This window comes from Spermophilus citellus, assembly GCF_964194105.1.
Source record: "Spermophilus citellus genome assembly, chromosome: 10".
Classification (NCBI taxonomy): Eukaryota; Metazoa; Chordata; class Mammalia; order Rodentia; family Sciuridae; genus Spermophilus; species Spermophilus citellus.
Window position 1 is genome coordinate 98,902,592 of NC_138197.1, and position 22,519 is coordinate 98,925,110.

General features: G+C 34.1%; 1 protein-coding gene across 1 annotated transcript in view; it reads left to right on the top strand.

Annotated features, from left to right (window-relative positions):
- Positions 1-22,519, top strand: part of PTPRQ (protein tyrosine phosphatase receptor type Q) — a gene marked incomplete at its 5' end in the record, with an annotated part of 205,022 nt that overhangs the window by 112,659 nt on the left and 69,844 nt on the right. The window contains one exon of the mRNA XM_081310467.1: positions 11,797-12,120. Coding sequence (XP_081166593.1) covers positions 11,797-12,120 — 324 coding nt within the window. The remainder of the gene's footprint in view (positions 1-11,796; positions 12,121-22,519) is intronic.

Consider the following 22,519-nt stretch of genomic DNA (forward strand, 5'->3'; position numbering starts at 1 on the left):
GTGATGGCAGGAGTTATATAAACCAATTAATTCTTAAAACTGGTAAAAAATACAGTTAATTAGGGGAAAAGGAAATGTGATGGGAAGTTAAACTTTAAAATTTCAGAAAGTGAACAGAGAATATGCAGAAGAGACATAGCAGGTGATGTTTATATGGAAAGAGGGGAAAAACAGAAGAAGCAAGGTATTGGGAAAGAGGGAGAGAGGAAAATAGAATTTGACTATTAGGAGAAGAGAGAAAGAGAAATGAGATAAATAAACAAATGAAAATAATAAAAAGCCAACCAAAATACACAGTCCCAAAACCCAAACTCTCAAAAGACAATGCTAGGAAAAAATGAGTACATTACAAAAATGCTCAAAATGAGAGAAAAAGAAACAATTAAGTGTATGTATGTATGTCCCTGAACCAACCAGCACAGCCAGAATTCACATGTATGCATACACACTCCCCCAACACACATAAGGAAAAAATGAAAAATAAAAATATATTAAAATATCTTTTTTTTGAAGGAAATTTTGTTATTATACTTATAATTTATTTTTTCTAATGGACAGAAATACTTTTTGATGCTGGGGTTAGCTGCCATTTAATTAAAGAACACAGTCCTCTACTCTATCTAATACACTGAAATAAATTTTAACAGAGTGAATATACATATCTCAAGAATGCATTCATCTATAAACGCACACATAGAACACACATTGTTTGCCTGTGGACAGGGTATTGGGAAAGGTACAAACCCTAGACACTCTTCCTTTTTCTATATGTACTCATGTGACCAAGATACCAACAAAGAAATAAGAGCAGAAATAAATTATGCACTCACTTTAGGTCTCCCTCTACTCACAGAAAAATATTTTTGGGGGGTGTTGCCTTCTCCTTTCCTCTACCTCTTCCTCCTCCTTCTCTTTTTTCTTCCATCTACAGTCGCCCAATTCTGACCATGGTGAAGAACACAGACATTCTGGGGAGAGCAGAGCAATAATTTGGAAAAAAAAATATGCCCTGAATGACCTCATTAAACAGTGCTTCCTTTGTTAGACTAGATTTGTGAAACTGTTATAGAAGGGAAAGAAATAATAATAAATATTATTTAGGCCACTGTATTGTTAAAAAATAAAAAATCTTAGTGAAGGGTGAGGGAAGCTTCTCCGCTAAGGTGGTCAAAATAGTTGACCAGATTGAGTGGTCACTGCCTATGTCCAACAGTCCCCCATTCTTCTTGAGTTATGTACTGATAGAGCAAGGGGTGGGGGTTATTAACCCCTTTCTGCTTTTGTGTTGCTCTCTGAGCTGCCAGTTGGAACAACTTAAGATTGAAGCTGTTTGATAGAAGACTCACCTTCCCTTTTTGCCAGCAGGAGGTGGGATGGGTTAGGACATACTGTCAGTAGGATTTTTGTTCTTTTGGACTAGTTCAGTGCCCTTGCAGTGTAGAGCTTCTGCAGTTTTCTCTGAGGGGAGTTCCAATAGATCTAATCAGGTCTCAGGGCTTTGTTGAGTGAAGCCTTCTTTAGTGAGACTAGATTGACACTGACCTATCCCTAAGGCTAGGCAGTAGCTGATCTCTTCTGTGGTCTGATTCTCAGGAGACTCCCAAGAAATTCAATCATGGGGCAGAGAAACTGATGTTCCAATCACTACTGCCCAGGAGCCCAGCTTTCCTGGACTTAGTCCCTGAGTATATTAACCCTTTTCTGCTCAGAATCCCACTAGCTTTAGTTAATTACTTGAGTTGCCAGAAATAATAGAGAAGTAAGTCAGTCTCCCTTTCACCCTTCCCAGTAATCCCCTAGGGAACCCTCTACTCCTTGAGTATTTCACTTACATTCTGTAAAGCCCGGCTTAAGTCATTTGATCAGGTACTGTGGCTGTGTTTTTTTTTTTTTTCTCCCAGTCCTACATTTGCCCTGGTGGCATACTTGCCCAAGGTGGCTTCTGCCTCAGTTATCCACAACCAGTTGAGATACAGAGCATACTTTTCAAGCAAAAGAGCACACTTTTCAAGCACCAGCACATAGTGCAGCCTCTGGATGAGTTAAGATTAGGCAGCATTTTTTTATCTCAGGTTTCTTCATACCAAGAATATGTTCCCTATCCCTCCATGATGAATCCACACTGTCAGTGGGACTACTGGGTTGGCTCCAATGTATTGTTTCTTCTTTGTTTATTATACCCAAATTTCTGGGTCTCTAAACTGCTTTGAGTGTCCAGTATTAAAATTTAGTGAAATCTTTCTTTCACCTACCTTGCTAAGAAGCTGTACACTACTTTAGTCCCATGCCATGGAGCAGCTTGGGATATAGCTTTCCTCTACTCTGCCATCCATTTTCTTAATTCTGTTTTATTATTTTCATTTCTATGCTGAGATTCCCCATTTGATCTCTAATTATGACCATATTTTCTGTTAAGTAAAAATGTTTTAATAGCTTCTTTCAAATCATTTTCTATGCCACACTCTTCCACCATGATGTTATGCCTCACCTTGAGCTCTGAGGAATGGGGCCAGCCTTCTATGGATTAAGACCTCTGAAACCATGAGCCCTCTAATAAACTTTTACTCCCCTACAATTTTTCTGGTTAGGTCCTTTTAGTCACAGCAGCAAAAAAGAAAGCTGACCAAAACAAGTTTACCTTAGGATAGGGGACCAAATAAAAGCCATTTTTGGACATATCTCTATACATAAGCAATTGGAATCATAATGGTGAATGAAGACTTTGGGGAGAAATTATAGCATCAGAACAGCAGATGATGAAAAATTAGCTATCTTGTCAAATCAGTAGTTAATGGGAAGTGAGGGAGTATGGGAAAGAAAGTCAGAAGAAACTCAGATAAGCATATAAGTCTGGCACAGACTGATAATAAGTATTTCTTTAACAAGTGAATAAGTGAATACATTAATGTATATATGAATGAATGAATGGATAGATTAGGAAAACTAGTGCCATCTATACAGATTGATTATGAAAAGATTTTTATGTACCCATTACAAAATATTCCTAAAAGCTATTTATGTACAAAAGTGCTTTGTTTGACCATAATATTTGACAAGATCTTGATGGGAATTCAATTCATATTTTAGTTAAAGATTAATTTCACAAAAATTATTCTAGTCCCAAGCCATAATACATTCAAGTAAGTCTGATCAGGAGATAGCTTGTATCACACTTACTCTCCTGTATATCACTAGTATGAATTCAGCTGAAAGGGAAACCTCTATCATCTTGAAGTATTTGAGAGTGGACTACAAAGCTGCCAGAGTAGTTGAAAAGAAGAAAGCCGTGGAGGAGTTAGACTCAACTCTTTGGTCTACACTCTCTTGAAATTCCTACCCAATGTCTTAATTACATGCATTAAGGGGAATCAAAGGAGCACAGTAGAAAGCAATGGCTGGAAATTCTGAGTAGAAGTTTTAGAAGCTGCTGACTACAGGAAATACAGGTTGAAGTTCAAATCCACCAAATTAAAGAACTGATTAAACAAAACAGTCCTCATGTCAAAACCCCAGAAGAGTCATATCTTTGCTTTAGTCTATGTTCCACTCATTTAATCCCTATTAGGGAATTAATTCACTGATTGGGTTAAGACTCTCACAACCTAATCATTTCTCCTCCAAACCTTCTTGCATTGTGTCACACGTGTGGTTTTGGGAGACAACTTACATCCAAACGATAACAAAACTTCTCCTTCCGAGACAAGTCTGTTTGTCCCTGTTACTCATCCTCAAGTGAACCCTTCAAAATGAATATGTCTTTCTCACTTCTTCATTACCATCTATGGCTCAATTTGAACTCCAGATGTTATAGGAGTTGCCTTAAGAGACAAGTCAATGAAGTGCTAGGGAGTGATATTGGCCAAAAAAATATTAATATTGTATGCATGTTAATATTGTATACATGTTAATATTATATGCATGTACAAATATATTAATAACAAATCCCATCATTACTTACAAGTAATGCACTTATAAAAATGTGAAGAAAACAAAAAGAGATAAGTCTGTTAACTAATTACTTCCCTAAGAACTGTTTTAGATAAGTTAACTAAATCAAAATTGTTATTTTGGGTAGATATTCTTATGTTCTGACTTGCTATATAGAACCATCAAAGCTAGTGACTGTATGTCAACTCATTCCATCTCCAGAAATTACATGTAAAACCAGTTTTCCTCATAGTTTTCTACAAAATAAAAGACATTCCCCCCCAAGAGATTTGACTAAAATATTTTAATAAGGTTATGTGTCCAATAATATTGGGTTTATAGGCTAAAATTATTAGAGCTAAATTCTATGGAATTTGGGGTGCCTAGTTATTCATCTGTACATGAATTGAAACATTTTTAGTAAATCTTAGTCCTATTTATGGATATTTTCTTTGTGTTCTTTCATACAAGTAGAGTAAACTTCTATTATAAGATAATTTAATTTGGCACACTAATATGAATGTGTAAATCCATATTTTCTCTGTAGTGCTACCCAAAATCATGTTTGTGTAGCTAATTTTGGTTAATGATATTCTGGCTACTCCATTTCTGATTTAAGCAGACTTCCAAAAAGAAGTATTTTTGAATTATATAATTACAAACTCTGAAGAAAATAGCTTTACTAAAAGTATTTGAAAAATTATTCCATCCACCTTCATTGAGAGACATTATAAAAAAGAATCAAGTTAGACATATTTAGTATTTACTATGAAAAGATGTTGTTGAGGATCTTTTTCATTAAATTACATGCTACACTCTTTTATGTTATTTTTTAGAAGAAGTATATCTTTGATTGCAGCACCAGGGATTATTGTGTTTTTGTTTATTTAGTTTGTCTTTATCATTATGGAAATTTAAAATATAGATTTTTATCTTTGTATTGTTTGTTATAACTAACACTCAGAATCAAATTCAAAACCTACTTCTGCAACATACATTTTGTCTATTAACCTAAAACCTGGGTTCATTCAATTTCTTTTATTTCTGTTTACTTCTACTCAGGAGATCATCACATTCTGTCAATATTCCTCTGTATTTTCTTTTAGCTCCCTTCCTGGTTATTCTTATCATTATAATCAGCATTATATTATGTATATATAACATCTAACCAGTTTCCATAAAATTTGCCTTAATAGTAAGCTATACGAAATTTCAGATTTTCTTTGAATTTATACTCTACCAATTAATTTGTCAGTTGTTCTCATTGCCTACAGCAGTCATATAAACTTCTCTCTCAAACTTTCTCTCTTTCAATAGCACCACACCTCATTGCCTTCGTATTTTTTCTTATTACTTTCATTGACTATTTTTCTCCAATCAGGATACTTCCCAGCCCTTGACAAACATTTTGTTTTCTCATACTCAACCTACTTGAACATCCTTTCTTCCCCATCTCCATCAATCCTCACTTGCCTTCAAATTATAGCTCCCAAGCCAGGCATGGTGGCACATGCCTGTAATCCCAGCGACTCAGGAGGCTGAGGCAGGAGGATTACAAATAAAAAGCCAGCCTTGGCAAAAGGTAGGTGCTAAGCAACTCAGTGAGACCCTGTCTCTAAATAAAATATAAAATAAGGCTGGGGGATGTGGCTCAATTGTCAAGTGCCTCTCAGTTCAATCCTTGGTACCAAAAAAAAAAGTATATATATAATCTCCCAGGTCATCTTCCACTGAGCTTGTCCTATTGTTATAAGCTCATAGTAGTTGCTTCTATTAACTAAATTATTTTTCATATGTGTATGAAAAGGACTTCATACCTTAAGACTTGTAACCTACCCATACAACTCAAGGTGAATGTCTACTTAAAGTGTTATAGATTAAATACAAGTCAGTGTAAAATTCAAATATGGTATGCTTAAATTTGCTTTGTAATGAACTTTTCAGGAATGTCGATTTCTATATTGAATGATACTATGTTGGGGTCAGCAAACTATAATTTGTGTATGCTTAGATTATACATCTGCACCTTGTGTTTTAAAGGTTATAAATTATTTAAAATTTCTAAAGACTAAAATATTCTTAGAAAACTGGGAAAGATTGTGTTGGTACTTTTATATGTTTTATAGGTATATTTCATAAATATAAATTTTCAGGCATCTGTTTTGCTTAAGAAAGAGTATATCTGTGCTTAAAGATCAAAATACATAGTTATAAATAAAGAACTGATAAAACTTGGTCCTCCAAGTTAATGTACTTAACCAGGTCAGGGAGAAGTCAGCATAAGCTATTATCAAAGTCCTGTCATGAGAGGTTGGGAAACTATAGTAATTGACATTCAGAAATTAACAGAATAATTTACACATACATACATCTTCTAAGTAGTATCTGCTAACTAGTCACTAAAATGGGCATACATTTAATTCTCTAACAAGTCTTACTTATATAATTCTGCAGACCATCATTTCAACTGTGATGAAATTATTTTGCTAGTAAGAATTATTTATGAATAAAAATGTAATTTACTGAATACCTTGGCAGTTAACGTTGATCGCTTCATCACAGTTCAGTCATGTTTAGAAAATTTAAGCAAGCTGTGTGATTACTCCAGGAAGCATGGAATGATGTGTTCAAATTAGTACCATCTGTGGGTAGAACAGTTTGAGGTTTTTAGTCATTCTTAAGGAATGGAAATCTGATTCTCCATGCTAAAATGAGTGTAATCCTTTTTGTATCTGTAATTCAATAGGGCAGTTGCCTTGAAATAGTCCAGTTCAACACACAGTTTATCAAAAGAGAAGATACTAGATATAAATGAGGGCTATTCCTGGTCACTTGTGAGTATTTGTGAAATTGACTTGTTGGTAAAAATTATCTTTGGGTTTTAATATATCTTTGGCCTCATATTATATTTAATTCTGGCCCATATTTTTAAATACACTTGATAGAAAAAATGTGGACTTGGATTTTATGCCACATTGTGTTAGCTTTTTGTAGCTGTGATCAAAATACCTGACAAGAGCAACTTAGAGGAGGAATTTTTGTTTTGGCTCACAGTTCCAGAGGTTCCATTCATGGGTGGCCTCCTCATCATGGCTGAATGGCCAATGGAGGAAATCTACTCAGCCCAAAACAGCAGGGAGGCAGAGAGAGGAAAGAAGGAACCAAGGGAATAAGATGCAGCACAATCCCTCATTGACCCACCTCCTCCATTCATATTCATTTGTCTACAGTTATACCCAGTTAGTCCATTTAAATTATTAATCCAGCAAATGAATTAATCCATTGATTAGGTTATAGCTCTCATCGTGTAACCATTTCACTCCTGAACATCCCTGCGTTAACACTGGAGCTTTTGAGGGACCCCTTATATCCAAACCACAACATACATGAAAATCAAAGCATTGCTTTAGTGAACCATAATTTATTCATGCAGTCAATAAACACATACTGAGTGCCTGTAAATTCCAATGTCCCATCACTGTGCCTGTGACATAGTAGGCAACTGAAATGCTGTTATGCTTCCCACAGCCAGGTTAAAAATAACACTTGGCTGAACCTTGTTTATTTGCCAAGTTAAAGTACTCTTGTATTTAGACCTTTTCTTCTCTGAAACACTTTTTTTGGAGACTGCTAGAGTCTGAACCACTAGTCATTTGCCAACAATTGTATTTTGCATCAAAATTTGTCATTAATGTCTTTTTTTCTCATAATTGAAGGGAAAAAAAGTTGGTCAGAGAGCTATGGACATGTAGTGATCCCTCTTGAATAGATGAGACTGCTTCCCTCCCACTTCAGTGGCTTAGAAAACTCTAGGAAAGGGAAGTGGAAACATGAAAGGGTCATCAGTAGTAGATCCCCAAAGAAAGGGAAGTGTCCAGACCATATTCCCTGGTCCCCATGGGGAAAATTTTAATGAAAACAAAAAGTCAGTATAAAACTTTCCAAGTATTTTTGCAGCATTTAGGATAGATCCAAAACTTTTAAATTCAGTAGGCTTAACATGATGTTGATTCCTATCTATATGTCCCATGTCCCATTTTCTGTCTTTCCATTTATCTCCTTATGGATCCAGGAGCTTTCTTTAAATGCTTTCAACTTGTCATGTCTTCCTCTGGGTGGCCCTCTGCTCAGTGTTGGTGATGGAACCCAAGAGTGCTTTATATCCCCTACATCCTGGGACCTTTTTATTTTTTATTTTGAGACATGTCTCTCTAAGTTGCCCAAACTTATGATTCTTCTTTCTCAGCCTCCTGCATACATGCCTATAATCCCAGCTGTACCTCAGTTTCCTGAGTAGCTGTGATAACAGGCATGTGCCACTGCATCTGGCTTACTCTGGGTCTTAACACATCTTATGCTTTTCATTTGAGAAGCTACTTTGTATTTTTTAGGTGTCCTATTAAATTTCTCCTCATCAGTCAAGCTTTACTGGCCATCAGTCTAAATTCAATCCCATTATACCCTCTATTCACTTGCTCATATTAAAAAAAATTATTAAATGACTAGTTTGTTCCAAGCATTAGCCTAGATTCTGGGAGGTACAATCCAATTTGTAAATTGACATTTTATGTGCATGTAACTTATGAGAAATATACATATTTTAGTTATTGTTCAATATTTTTATTGATATGGATTCAGAAGCAAAATGTTTCTAGATCTTGTATACAGAATGTTCAAGTGGAGAGATAAATATAGATGAGACCTCTTTAGGTTGGGGATTTTCAGTGCAGCATGAAGATTTATAGGTAAGTAGGTATCAGTTCAAAATAATGTAGGCTAAACAAACTAATAGAGTTATTTAAAAATAAATTTTAAAATAAAAGCCCCTTGAGATTTTGAATTTCACTTTGTTCTATATACTTACGCAGAAGCTACCTAAGTAGTAAGGGGTCAGTTTATATTGAGTTTGTGTTGCTGTGTAATAAATTATGACAAATTTGATGGTTTAAAATAGCACCCTTTAGCTCATAATGCTATGGATCAGAATCACACACATGCTGTGCCTGGGTTATTTGTCTCACAAACTGAAATGAAGTTGTAAGTCAACAACATTTTTATATGGAATTCAGAATCTTCTTCCAAGATCATAGGGTTATGATAGAATTTAGTTCCTTGTTACTCTAGGACTGACAGGCTCTTGGCCAAGGGTTGCTATCAACTCTTTGACATGCATTATTTAGTATGAGCTTCCTCCTTCTTCAAAGATAGCAATGGAGAAGTTTTCAAACATTGAATTCATCTCTTGCTTTAAATCTGTCCCTTTTCTGTAATCAGCCAAAGAAAATGCTCTGATTTAAAGGAGTCATGTTATAAGGTCAGATCCACTGGATATATTTTATTTTAATAAAGAATCTAGATTTTTAATTCCAACAGCAAAATTCCTTCATATCTGTACCTGGACCAGTGTTTGGTTGAAGAACTAACTAGAAAACTTTGTATTCAGTAGCTGGGCATCTGAAGATTTCCCCAAAATAGTTTGACCTAGATGGTCTTTATGCTTCCTTCAAATGCTGAGAGTCTGTGATTTGCTCATTTGCCTGTCCTTATAGAGTTAACCACCAATATAGATATGAATTTTTCACTTTCCTATTGTACAATTCTTGATAAAATATATTTCTGAACATTTCGTTCTGACACCTTTGATTACTTTCCATTGCCTCATAAGCTCTGTATAAGCCCCTCTGACACAGTGAGTCCCCAAGCTGTTGTGTAGCTTTTTAGTTTGTTATTGTCAAGAAGAAGTCACATCCCCAGCCCTATTTTGTATTTTATTTAGAGACAGGGTCTCACTGAGTTGTTTAGGACCTTGCTAAATTGCTGAGGCTGGCTTTAAACTCCCAATCCTCCTGCCTCAGCCTCCTGAGCCACTGGGACCCGCTGAAAGTTCAAACTTTTAAATGACATCTAGACTTCTCTCTATGGAACTCCAGACTCAGTATCCATGTTCTGTTCAACAGCTCCTTTTGGCTATCTGAGAGGCATTTCAAAGTTACTATACTCAAATGCTTAATCTATTTCTCCCAGGGCTTAGCCCTTCCATAGTCATCCCCCTGTTGGTTATTAGTGACTTCATCTTTCTATTTGCTCAATGCAAAGTCTATAAATCTTTCTTTTGTTCCTCTCATTGTCTTATACCTCATGTCACATGTCAGTAAATCCTGTCAGCTCTCCTTCTGGATACATTCAGGAACTGCATTTTTTACTTCTGCTGCCACCATCTTAGTCCTGGCCACCATGATCTCTTGCATTCATGTTGCAATACCAACTAACTAGTCTCCTTGTTCCACCTTGTCTCCTTTCAGTCTATTCCCAATTCTATAGGTAGAGTAATTCCGTGAAACATGGTGGAGCCTATCATTCTTATGCTTAAATGAAAGTCATAATAATGTCCTCCCATAATGTACATGGTGCACCTTCAGTATCTCTTCTCAGATGTCAGCTCCTGCTAGTCATTCGGGACTCCTTGTTATTCTTCAAATACACCAGCCACACTTCCACTTTACAGCCTTTTGTCATAGTTTCCCCTGCTGTGAATTTTCTTCCCTGACATTTCCACATAGCTGCACCCCTCACTTTCATTAGGAACCTAATGTCTTGTAATTAATGAGGCCCTTTCTGACCACTATTAAAGTGTCATTAACCCTGAAACTTTCTACCCTTCTTCCCTTACTTTTTTCCACATCAATGATAATCTTTCTAATGTACTATATATAATACCAAATTATAGTTTTTTATCACATTTAGCCTCCCCAATGTAAATTTCACAAGAGTAGGGATTTTTGTCTATTTTATTCATTGTATTTTTTATACCTACAGTAGTGCTTGCACTATTTAGATGCTCTTTAGACATTTATTGTATTTTGAACTACTATGATATATTTAGGAATTAATGAGTTTCTAAATTTTTATTAATTTTATTTTTAAAGTGTGAATGTTAACATAGTTCTCATGAATTATGTAATAGTCATGCAAGTCATTATTATGTTTCTTCATCTCAGTGATTTTGGCAAAGACATGCATGTGTAAGAGCAACATGGCTGAGAAAAGTTTTATTATCTGTTAGTTCATTCATTCTTCATATTTTTAACCATAACAGGCTTATGTTACTATTCTAATAAAACATCTCTTACAAACAGGACATGAGCTTTTTTTTTTTTTTTTTTTTTTTTTTTTTTTTTTTTTGTATCTTGAATCCCTAACACAAGTCTCAGAACCTGACATGGTTTGACTTTAGAAAACCAAGGATGGTATGACTCTTAAGTAGGACCATGTGATTATAGATTATATACTGATACTTTAATCTGCCTATTAATATCAATGTGTCACACGATGTTCTAGAAAAAGTTTTGTCAATCCTGAGTAAACATGGGATAAAATAAAATTAAACTAATTATATAAGTTAACTCATTCAGTAATCCTATTTACTTAAAATAATTTTATAATCCACATTATCAGTAAAATGTGCTTATGTGTATTTATACATTTAAATATAAAAATACCTTTCTTGGGAAAAAAATACAAAAATAAAATTCAGACCATACCGAGGAAATTCTTCAGAGGGTTTAAGCATGCCATTTTCTTTTGTAGCAGTAAAATTTTTTTTCTTAAATCTGAAACCAAAGTATGTTTACATAGGCCACATGTGAGTGTATTTGGGAGCAAAATTAGGAATTTTTCAAAAATCACAGTTTTGTCCTCTGTAGGGGTCTGCTCATTAAGTATGTGGATGTTAATCTAAGTGTGGTAATAATCTAATAGATCTCTACTAGGTGCATCATAATAGAAAAATTTCAAATTTTTATTCCTTCCTTCTGATTATAAGATATTTGATAATCCAAATTGTTTTTATTTTTTCCCTTTAATTTTTAGTTCCCAGTGCTCCCACAAACATTGCTTTTTCTGATGTTCAGTCAACTACTGCAACACTGACATGGATAAGACCTGATTCTATCCTTGGTTACTTCCAAAATTACAAGATAACCACTCAACTCCGTGCTCAAGAATGCAGAGAATGGCAATCTGAAGAATGTGTTGAGTATCAAAAAGTTCAGTACCTTTATGAAGCTGACTTAACTGAAGAGACAGTGTATGGATTAAAGAAATTTAGATGGTATAGATTCCAAGTGTCTGCCAGCACCAATGCTGGCTATGGCAATGCTTCCAACTGGATTTCCACACAAACCCTGCCTGGCCGTAAGTATTGTCTATATATATATATATATATATATATATATATATATATATATATATCAACATATGTATATGTTGGTTTCTGTTATATTTTATATCTACATATTAATACTTTCTACTAAATAAATTGTGCATAAAATTACTAAACAAAAAAATAACATTTAATTTAAACTTAATTGAAATCCAATGGATAATTCAATTTCAATAACTTTTAGGGCTTTTTTTAAAAAACTCCTGAGGTTTGTTAAGGTCCCAAATTCTGGTATTTCAGCCAAGCACTGTGGGAAGACCCTTGGGGTATACCATTAGGCTACACTGCTACATTGATGCCAGGTAGTACCCTTTATTAGTGCCTATATTTTCTCCTGATATCTGGAGGCTCTGCTGCTTTTATGCTGACTTTTAAAATCCTTTAGTGATTTCAGGCTTACACACACACACACACACACACACACACACACACACATGAGTGTAGTAATCCTAATGGATCTGTAAGCACTTTTTCAGTTTGTGTTTTTTTCTAAACAGAATTCTAAGGCAAAGAAATGCCAAGCATCTGGCTCCCAGCTTGAAAAAGGGAGAAAAAAAAAAGAAATACAAAGAAATGTAAATTATTTCTCAAAACTATTATGCTATCTACACATCTTTCAGGACTTTGCCATTCAGAAAAAAAAAATCTGTTTAAATGTTTTTTCCATGATAAACACTCTAGGTATACATAAGGATTCCTCTTGCAACTTACGTTTTATATTTTAAAAATCAACTGGTCACCCTATTTGCTTAGACATTATTGACCATAATTAAGTAAATAAATGTCTATTACTTATCCTGAACCCTGTCTGCATAGAACATAGATTTTCATGCAGTACAAAGCAATTGCCTGTCAAGTCCCAGAAACCAGAGTTCTGTGTCATGTTCTCTGTGTTCTCTGAAAAGTCATTTCTATCCCAGTTCCAGCTCCCAGAGCAAATTTCAGGTGGGTCAGGACACCCATCCCAATACCACCTCATGTAAATTCTCTAAATACAGAGTTTATGCTACCATCCTCCTTTCTTGACCAAGGCTCTTACTCAGTGATTCCTTGAAAATCCAAATCACATTTTCTTAAGATTTTTGGTAGCTATTAGTAGAGTTTATAAACACACACACACACACACACATACACACACAGAGACACATTGGATTTTCTGTGGCAAATGGGTACTGTGTTAGGCTCTTATAGATATTGAAATAAGCTTTCATCTTGAGGCTTTACCTAGACCCCTAATTGTATCTCTTGTTACAGTTCCCCAGATTGCATAGCATCATTTTTGTGATAACATCTAATAAATGTTTGCTAATATAATCTAACATTTGGGGTAGTAGCCTTCAACACATTGTTCAAACAACTTTTTTTAGCACTTAAAAAGTTTTGGTTTCTGTAAGATTTGCTCTTCTGGATTTTCTCCTGCATCCTGAAGCCTTTTCCCAGGCTCTTTTGCTGACCTCTCCTCATAGCCTTTTTTTTTTTTTTTTTTTAACTCTAGGTATGTCTTTTCTCTTCTTTACCAGCACACAATCCCTAGGAGATTTTACCCCAAGTGTCCTCTGTCTTATGACTTTCAATTCTACTTATATACTGATTATTCTCAAATCTCTATTTCTAGTCCTGAATGTTCTCCCTGAACTCCACATTAGGATCTTTATCTCATCAACCGATATCATTGGATGTGTGTCTCAGATAAATCTCTCAAAATTAATATGGTCTAAACAACAAAGCTTCTCATCTCCAGTTATTTTTTTATCTTAGTAAAGTATACTGTTGTTCAACCATTGGCAGAAAATGAAAATCCAAGCACTGCACCTTTCCTCCTCAGTTCTACCAGTGGCTCGCTTCAACCACACCCTTGAAGCCCTTCTCTGAATTTGCGTTAGTCTAGCCCTTAATCACTATTTCTATAATTTGCACTAACCTGACTGGCCTCCTGGGTTGTCAGGCGGATCCTACAAAACCTAAAAAAGATGATGCTACTTTCATGCTTAAGACTACCCAATGAATTCCCACAGCTCTGGGAATAAAGTACAAATTTCTGAACATGATTAACAAATCCTTATGTGATCTGGCTCTTCCCTAACACAATCAACCTTGTTTGTGACCATTTCCTCCCTTACCATTGCATTCCACTCATGTTGGACTTTTTTTTAGCTGCTTAAACACATTCAACTTCTAGAACTTGGGAATTTGCATTCCCTGTTTCTTTGGATGAAATGTTCTTCCACTTCTTACTTTATATGAGCAGGAGATCTCTGTATAGATTTCTACTTAAATGATCCCTGCTCACAATAAATTTCTCTGACCACTCCATCTAAAATTGCCACATAATAATTGTCTATTACAATATCTATTATGATAAACACTTAGAAATACCTGTTATTTTTAAATTTTAATTAATTTGTTTGTTTTTAGAGACTGCTTAATCTTTGCTATTTTCTTATTGCCTAGAATCATCCCTAGAGATACTCTGTAGATAATTCCTGAGTGAGTTAAACTTGATTGAATAAGCTGTAGTGGAGAAAGGAGAAGGAATTGTTTTGTAGTGGTGATGGTGAAGATGGCAGTACCATAACAGAAAGAAATAATTTTAAAAAATCAAATTCAAGTTGGAGACTAGTGAATAAGAATAGTTATTTTGAACCTCCTAACTTGGTAAGAAATACCTACTTTAATCTAACGGAAAACAAAGAAATAAGTGCTTAAAAATTTAAAGATGGTTAAAGTTAGAGGTGTTAGTTGCTTCAATTGACAGACGTAGTTAGAAATCACAAGATCTGATAGAAAAGTGGGACATTTGACTGAATAAACTTTTAAGCTCCAGGAACTGTAAGTTCCTTCAAAGAGTCTGACAGGAACCAAAATGAATGAAATTGACTCATATGTGCTAATTTGAAGTGATGGAAACCATGGCAGATTAACAAGAGAATGTACTCTCTGAAGTGGCAGCCACCACTTACCTCTGGCTGATGTTGTCTTATAGACAGCCCATGCTACTAGGTCTTCTGATGTTTGCAGGGAAACAAGAAAATACTCAATTTCTTGCTTGCAACTAATTTTTAAAAATTCAAAAAAATTTAGTTGTTCAACCCGAATATATCAGATCTGGCTTGTGAATAGCTCATCTGTAATTTTTGGTTAAAATATACCTGTACCTATGTGTCTTCTGTCATGAAGGGTTTTTCATCTTAGTCCTGATGAGCACTCACATGGAGATGACCTGCTTCTACCTACTGCATGGTGCCAAGAAATATATTTTGTAAATGTACCATCTCTTATAAGCATAGTTAATTGATGCTATTATGGAAGACATTTAATTGGCATAAAACAAAATATAACATGATCAGTTCAGAAGCTGGAAAATAAAACTAGAAGTGGAATTATTAAATAATCCTGCATTCTCAAACCTTTCTACTTGAATGTCATTCTTCCACCATTTTAATATTTATGATCATATTTTATTTCCCAGTGGGAAATAAAAGTCAGTTTGGGATTAATCAACAAGAATAGGTATTTTGAGCTTGTTGGTGTTGAAAAGGAATAAGTGTTCCAATATAAGTAACTAGAAAACATAAATAAGTGCTTATAGATTAAAGCATTTCTAAAGCTAAGAGTTTTAGTTGCTCATAAAGTTGACTTTCTACAACTATTATTAAGAAAGGTGAGCATATAATGATGTTCTTGGCAGTCTCAAAAATTTATAGCTTCTCAAATGATTGATCATATGTGGGTGAGGATAATAAGTTACTTAATGTTTAAATAATAAATTACTTAATGTTTAAATTATGACAATGAGTTGGTTGTCTTTTAGTATGAGGAATGGAGGAATGTTTTGCTTTCAATTATAGAGGGGACATTTTTATAATAATAAATATATTTGAATTCTGAATTTCATAATTGTATGGTAAAGGAAATTTTTTATGATATGAAGACAAGGAGAGAGAATCTAAGATTGCATTTGACATGAAAGACAAAGAGACATCACATATATTATTGTAATATAATATGTATACTGAAATATCATATAGTATAATAAGAAAAGGAATGAGTTATTCAGTTATTCAGTCAATAAAAATCTTGAAGAGTAGTCATTTTTTTCTTCAGAGTCAAAGTGAGTAATGTTTATACATTGATTCTACATACCAAAGATTAAAATATGACATTGTCCAAACAAAAAGCAATCTGGATGAACAAAATCAATGTTTTGTATTGTCTGTCATTGATTCAAAAATGGTATGTAATTTCATGCTATGACTTAAGATGAAATAATAATAGCCATTTCTCTAGATTAGAAAAAAGATAACAGTTTAAAATCATTGTTTCCAATTAGTGTGCATTTTGTTCTAATGGTATCAAATTTTGCCCAAGCACTTATTAATATAACATCTTATCAAAACCTGGAGTTTCTTGATGAAGAGTTGGTGTTTGATAACTATTTGGAAATTAAATTGGTCAAAATTTAAAATTGTTCAAATAAAATACAGCCCATTATGAATTATAAATATTATAAAAGACTCTAAAATGGCTCATAGCATAAGAAAATTTGTTGTTATGAACTCTCTCTGAGATCATAAAGCAGTGCAACAGAATAGAAGATCCAGGAAGCAAAGTCAGAATGCAAGCTGAGAATTAAATTGGTTTACTCTGAATCCGAATCTACAACCGTAAAACAGAGTGAAGGAAGAAACAATATTTAGTCAACTCAAGCTAACATTTCTCTCCCCTATATTCTCTGATCTAGATAATTAAAGTCTAATTGTTTTTTCTCCTTAAATCATCTGTGAATACCCATAACTCTACTTCATGCTGTGTTTATAGATAAAAAGCACAAAAATTATAAAAGGCAGAAATACTTGAAACAATGAAGTCTTACAGACTCTTACTCATCTCTTATTTTTCTGATTATATACTCAAAAGCAATTTGAGATCTGTGTTTGGTGTGGAATGGAAAATGGAAAGCTGTTAAGTATCTGTGTGGTGCACAATAGATACATAACAATGCTGAGGAATTGTACAGCTTTAAAGGAGTGTGGGTGTGAAATTAGTATGGAATGAGATGGGTCTCTTTTGTAATGTGCATCTCCTATAGACCACCAGGACTGGAAGACAGCAAGAAAGGAAGATTCCTGGGGTAACACTTAGGTTGTGAAAACCGCAGGATACCATACTCATGAGGAATTTTAACTACCCAAACATCTGTTAGGTTAAAAAAAAGAAATTCAACAAAACATGCCTCATCAAAGGAGTTTCTAAGTACTGTAACTTTATAATTTAAAAAGAAGAAGAAAATAAACAAAGAGCAGAGTACATCTTAGCATTATTGAAATTAAAAAAATTGTTAATGCATTAGTATACACTCAATTATTTTTCTTGGTTTATTCTAAACTGTATAATACACTTAAAATGTGATCAACACTCTGGTTACACAGAAATTATCTTTTCTATAAAGATGAAATTGCATATTAATGAGCAATGTTAACCATAAATAAATAAGAAAATATAACCAAAGACATATAGAAGCCTATTTGGTGGCAATACATTTTTAGGATGTGCTCTATCCTGCTGTCACTAGAGAAAATAAATATAATTTATCCTATACATGATGATTATACTTCTGTGAAAGGAGATGCTGTTGAAATTCTTGTAAATTAGGTGCCTGAAATTCCCAAATGTATAATTCAAAACAACATCATCTCTCTCCTCTAGACCTGTATATTGAAGTTTTTGGTATGGCCATGAGAGTTTCCACAGACATCTCAGACTTCATATTACCACTGCCCCACCCCGCTGCCAGTGTGGTCTTCCTACTGATTTCCTGCCTTGATGTCTTGCACCACTGTTCATCTAGTATTCAAGTTAGCAATCTAAGAATCATTATTAATTCTTTTTAGCTGCTTTTATCTCTCAAAAGTCAATAACTGAATTCTATTAAATTTCTGTTCTAAATATCTCTTATATTTATTTATTTATCTTTGCTAAGTGTCTCTAAAACCAGACTCTTAACATTCATCTCCTAGATTATTGCAAAGATATAAAAATGTTCTTTCTGTCTCTATTTTCTACCCTTCATCTGCACACAGCTTTTGAATGCTTACTTGACCATGTCATTCCTCTGTTGAAACATCTCTGATGGGTTGCTATTTGCCTGCATGTAAAAATCAGTCTTTTAGTAAGTGATATGTGGTTACTTGTGCTTTGGTTTATATCTCCATACATGCACTGCTCCTCCTTTATGCTGCATAATCTCAGCAGTTCTTTCTTACCATCTTTCCCATCCTCCTCTTTTGAAGACCAACTACCTTTTCTTTCTATTTCATGTTAAGTATCTCCTTTGAAAAGCCTTCAAGAAATCCCTCTTTCCACTCCCACCTCCTATAGCTTGTTTCTAAAGCACTGAACATACTGCATCATAATTATTGATGTCTCTTTCTTTTGTGGGACTCTGAATTCCTTAAAAACAAGAGTGACCAGGTAGCCATATCTTATATGTTTCTACCTTTCATGTATACTTGTTACCTAAATCATTATGGTATGGAAGGAAGGTGTTTGATGTCAATGCAAAAGCATTTGGCTGTCAAAATTCTCCATATTTCAAAGCAGTTTATACTAATTTTATTTTTTGTCTAATCTGTCTTTCAAATACTTGTGTAGTTAATGTCAAAATTAAAATTCTCCTGATCAGTTGTTGTCTCTGTTGGATAAATTTAGCTTATTTTATTTCAATAAAATAGTACATTTTATATTGTTAATTATTTTATGAGTTTCTCTTTTATTAATTAACATAATAAATTTATTTTTTATTCATTTTTACTTATTCTTTTTACATATACATGACAGTAGAATGTATGCTGACATATTATATAAACATGGAGAAGAACTTCCCATTCTTGTGATTATATGTGCTGTGGAGTTTCACTGATCATGTATTCAGATAAAAACATAGGAAAGGTATGTCTGATTCATTCTACTGTCTTTCCTATTTCCATCCTGGAAGTTCTTTCACGTAGGAAAGAATTTTGTATACAATTAATTTAAAAGGCTTTCAAACAATGAAGAAAATTAATAAATGCTTATTTCAGAATGTATTGCAGCATTCAAAATACCCAAGTCATTCTCAAAATAATGAACTGGTAATAAATTTGTGTAGTAAGCCAGGATCATACTAGGTTGTTGCCTCATAAAGAAAATGAGGAAGCATAATGTTAAAATTTGGGGTGCTAAATATGACTACAAAGTAAAGACAGTGGGTGAAATAGTAATTTAAAGAGGTAAATAGTAAGCATATAAAATCAAAGTATTTAATAGATTGCTCAACTTAATAGTGACAAAAGAGCTATTGTCAGATTACTAAATGATTTTTCTAGAATTTAAATAGTTAAAATTATTTATTGTTGAAATTGCACTTAACATAGCAAGTAAAATGTGTTTTCAGAAAAATCATTTTAAAAAAATCAAAGGAAATTACTCCTATGTTTTTATAAATCATGTATATATTTTAAAGACTTGTTTTCATTTTTAAAAGTGGGAGAAAGGGTGTTGTGCAAACTTGTACCCATTCAGCTTCATTTAATCCTTTTAAAATTCAAATGAACTTTCTTCCTTTTTCATCTCAGACTTCAAATCTTACCTTGAATTGCATTTCCTTTTACTTTTTTGAGAGTCTTCTCTCTTTTGGTCCAAAAAGAAGTGTGAAGTAGGATTAACATTGTGAGTTTTGGTTTTTAACCTAAGTTCAGATTCTAGATCAACAAGTATTCAACTCTGTTACCTCTGCTTTTTCTAAGGAGGTAAAGAGAACTCTCATTTAATTATAGCAAATTCTATGGAAGATCCTATGGTTTAAGTATAAATCTATTGATTGGGGTATTTTTTGGTCAGGCTCACTGGGAACCCCAGGCTCTGGAGTTCATGTGCTGGTTGAGTTCAAGTACTTTACACATTGATACTTTCATTAAGTACTTTACACTTTGATACTTTCATGAACCTAGTTCATTTCTAGCATAAAGTCTGCACTCCTAGATCTTGACTAGGACTTGTGCAAAGCCTTAAGATAGTGTGGGAGGTGGCTAAGTGTGATTACAAAGAGAAGAAATTCAAAGAGAACAGATTCAGGTGAATTCATGCATAAAGGAGGCAACAGTTAGCATATGAAATTATAACTATTTTTAAAAGCATCCATCTACATATTTAATGTCAGAAAAGTGCTTGCCAGATTATTAAGCAAATTTTTTAGAATATAATAAAAATATCTTTGAAATCCCATTTGTGTAAGCAAAAAATTTTAAGACAAAAAACAGCAGTTAAAGGAAATTATAAGGATTCTCACTCTGCAATATTATTATCTTTGACTATTGGGTCTAAGAAATAGCTGAGGCTATTATACAAGCTTCTAGTATAAAATGCAACCATCTCCAATCCCACACAAAGGGGCTAAAACTTTCTTTAAAACATAAAACCTCAAACTTAACATTTGAGGTTTTCTGAATTTTTCTTTTTCTTTATTAATACCCTTGATATTTATTTTACCCAGATTATGCCTGTATACAAATGAATGGGAGGACAAAACAGCAATGTTCAGTTTATCCAAGCCCTAATGGTCTTACCTCAGTTATTCCAGGTTGTTCCCATGTAGAGCTTAAAGGTAGTATGGAATTAGTGGCATTTTCTTATGTTTTTATGGAATGTGAAGACATGGTATTCTAGAAACTTTGGGGATCAGAGGAGGTTATGGTAAAAAGAACCTATTTCCTGGTTCTCCCGAATTAAAATAAAATGACACATCAGAGTAGACCAAACTGTAGAACTTGGTGCACAAATGTCCATTTCTTCACTATTGACCACTAGCTTCCAAATGTCCTCCACAGCTCCTTTTCTAGCCTTCATAGATGCAGTAATTTAATCCCAATTTCCACCTTTGTTACTAAGAGTTATAAACATTACTCCCTAATCTGAAAAACAATGTCTATACTTTTTCAAATAGTATGTTAATACTGGAGAGCACTGGTTCTCAAACTTGACTGTAGGCACACCTGGAGGGCATGTTATTTGATTGTGCCTCAAACCCAGGGTATGATTCAGTAAGTCTGGGCTTTGCCTTCAGAATTTGTGTTTCTATGGGCTGGGGATGTGGCTCAAGCGGTAGCGCGCTCGCCTGGCCTGCGTGCGGCCTGGGTTCGATCCTCAGCACCACATACCAACAAAAGATGTTGTGTCCGCCGAGAACTAAAAAATAAATATTAAAAATTTTCTCTCTCTCCTCTCTCACTCTCTCTTAAGAAAAAAAAAATTGTGTTTCTATGACTTGCCCAGTATAACTGATGCTGCTTGGTCTGGAGACCATATATGGAGACTCACCATTGTATACAGTGTTTTGGAAACATGATGCTATTTTAGGAAAAGATGTATTACCTGATCCTAAATAAATAGTACTAAAATTAGAATATTTTCATTCTTACCTCATATTCCTAGCAATGGAAATGAGGGGTTTTGTTTGTATTTTGTTTTCAGCTTAAGCCAGTCTAAAATTAGATAGATAACTCATTTAATCATCAAATAAGGTGATTATACTGTAGAACCTAGTACTATGAACATTCATGAATCATGCTCAGTACTCATTAAATAGTTTAATCCAATATTCTTGGGTTTATAGTCCTTGTTATTATGGTACTACCTTGTTGGGAAATTTAACTATAAAACAAAATTGAAGTCTGGTAAAATGACTTGCCTTGAAATATTTCATACAGCAAGAGTGGTATGCTATATGGGCCAGTGAATTCCTGGGCTCTAGGGAAATGGCCAACACTAGGAAAGGACGACCAATTATCACAGAGTTGCTTAATGGTGGAAATGTGGTAAATCTAATTGCTGAGCTTCTGCAGGACCCTGGATGCCCTGAATGGTTTAAAACACAAGGAGTCCACACAGCCAATTAGATGTCCTCTGGTCTCTAGAGACATCTAAAACTCAAAGCAAATTCTTCCAGGTGTGCTGAATCAAAGTAAACTCACAGTGCCAGCATAGTTAAACTTCTATAGCTGAGAAACAACAGGATCCTTCATGTAGTGATGATAGTCATTAGAAATCTGGGAGAACCATTTATCAGATCCTGAAATTAAAATACTCCATTGATAGGCTTTTTAAATAAAATTTAAACTGGACTTAAAATTCAAGTATATGTACAGAAAATTTAAATCAACACACACAGAGCTCAAGATGTTTTGTGAACTGCTGTCTTGTATTTATTTTATGCTTATTAGGAAATCTTGTATTTATTTTATGCTTATTAGGAAATTCACCATAGAACAGTGCACTAAACCATACAGAATTTTCTATAGTGTTTTCTGCAACTAAATTAGACATACAGAGATTTGC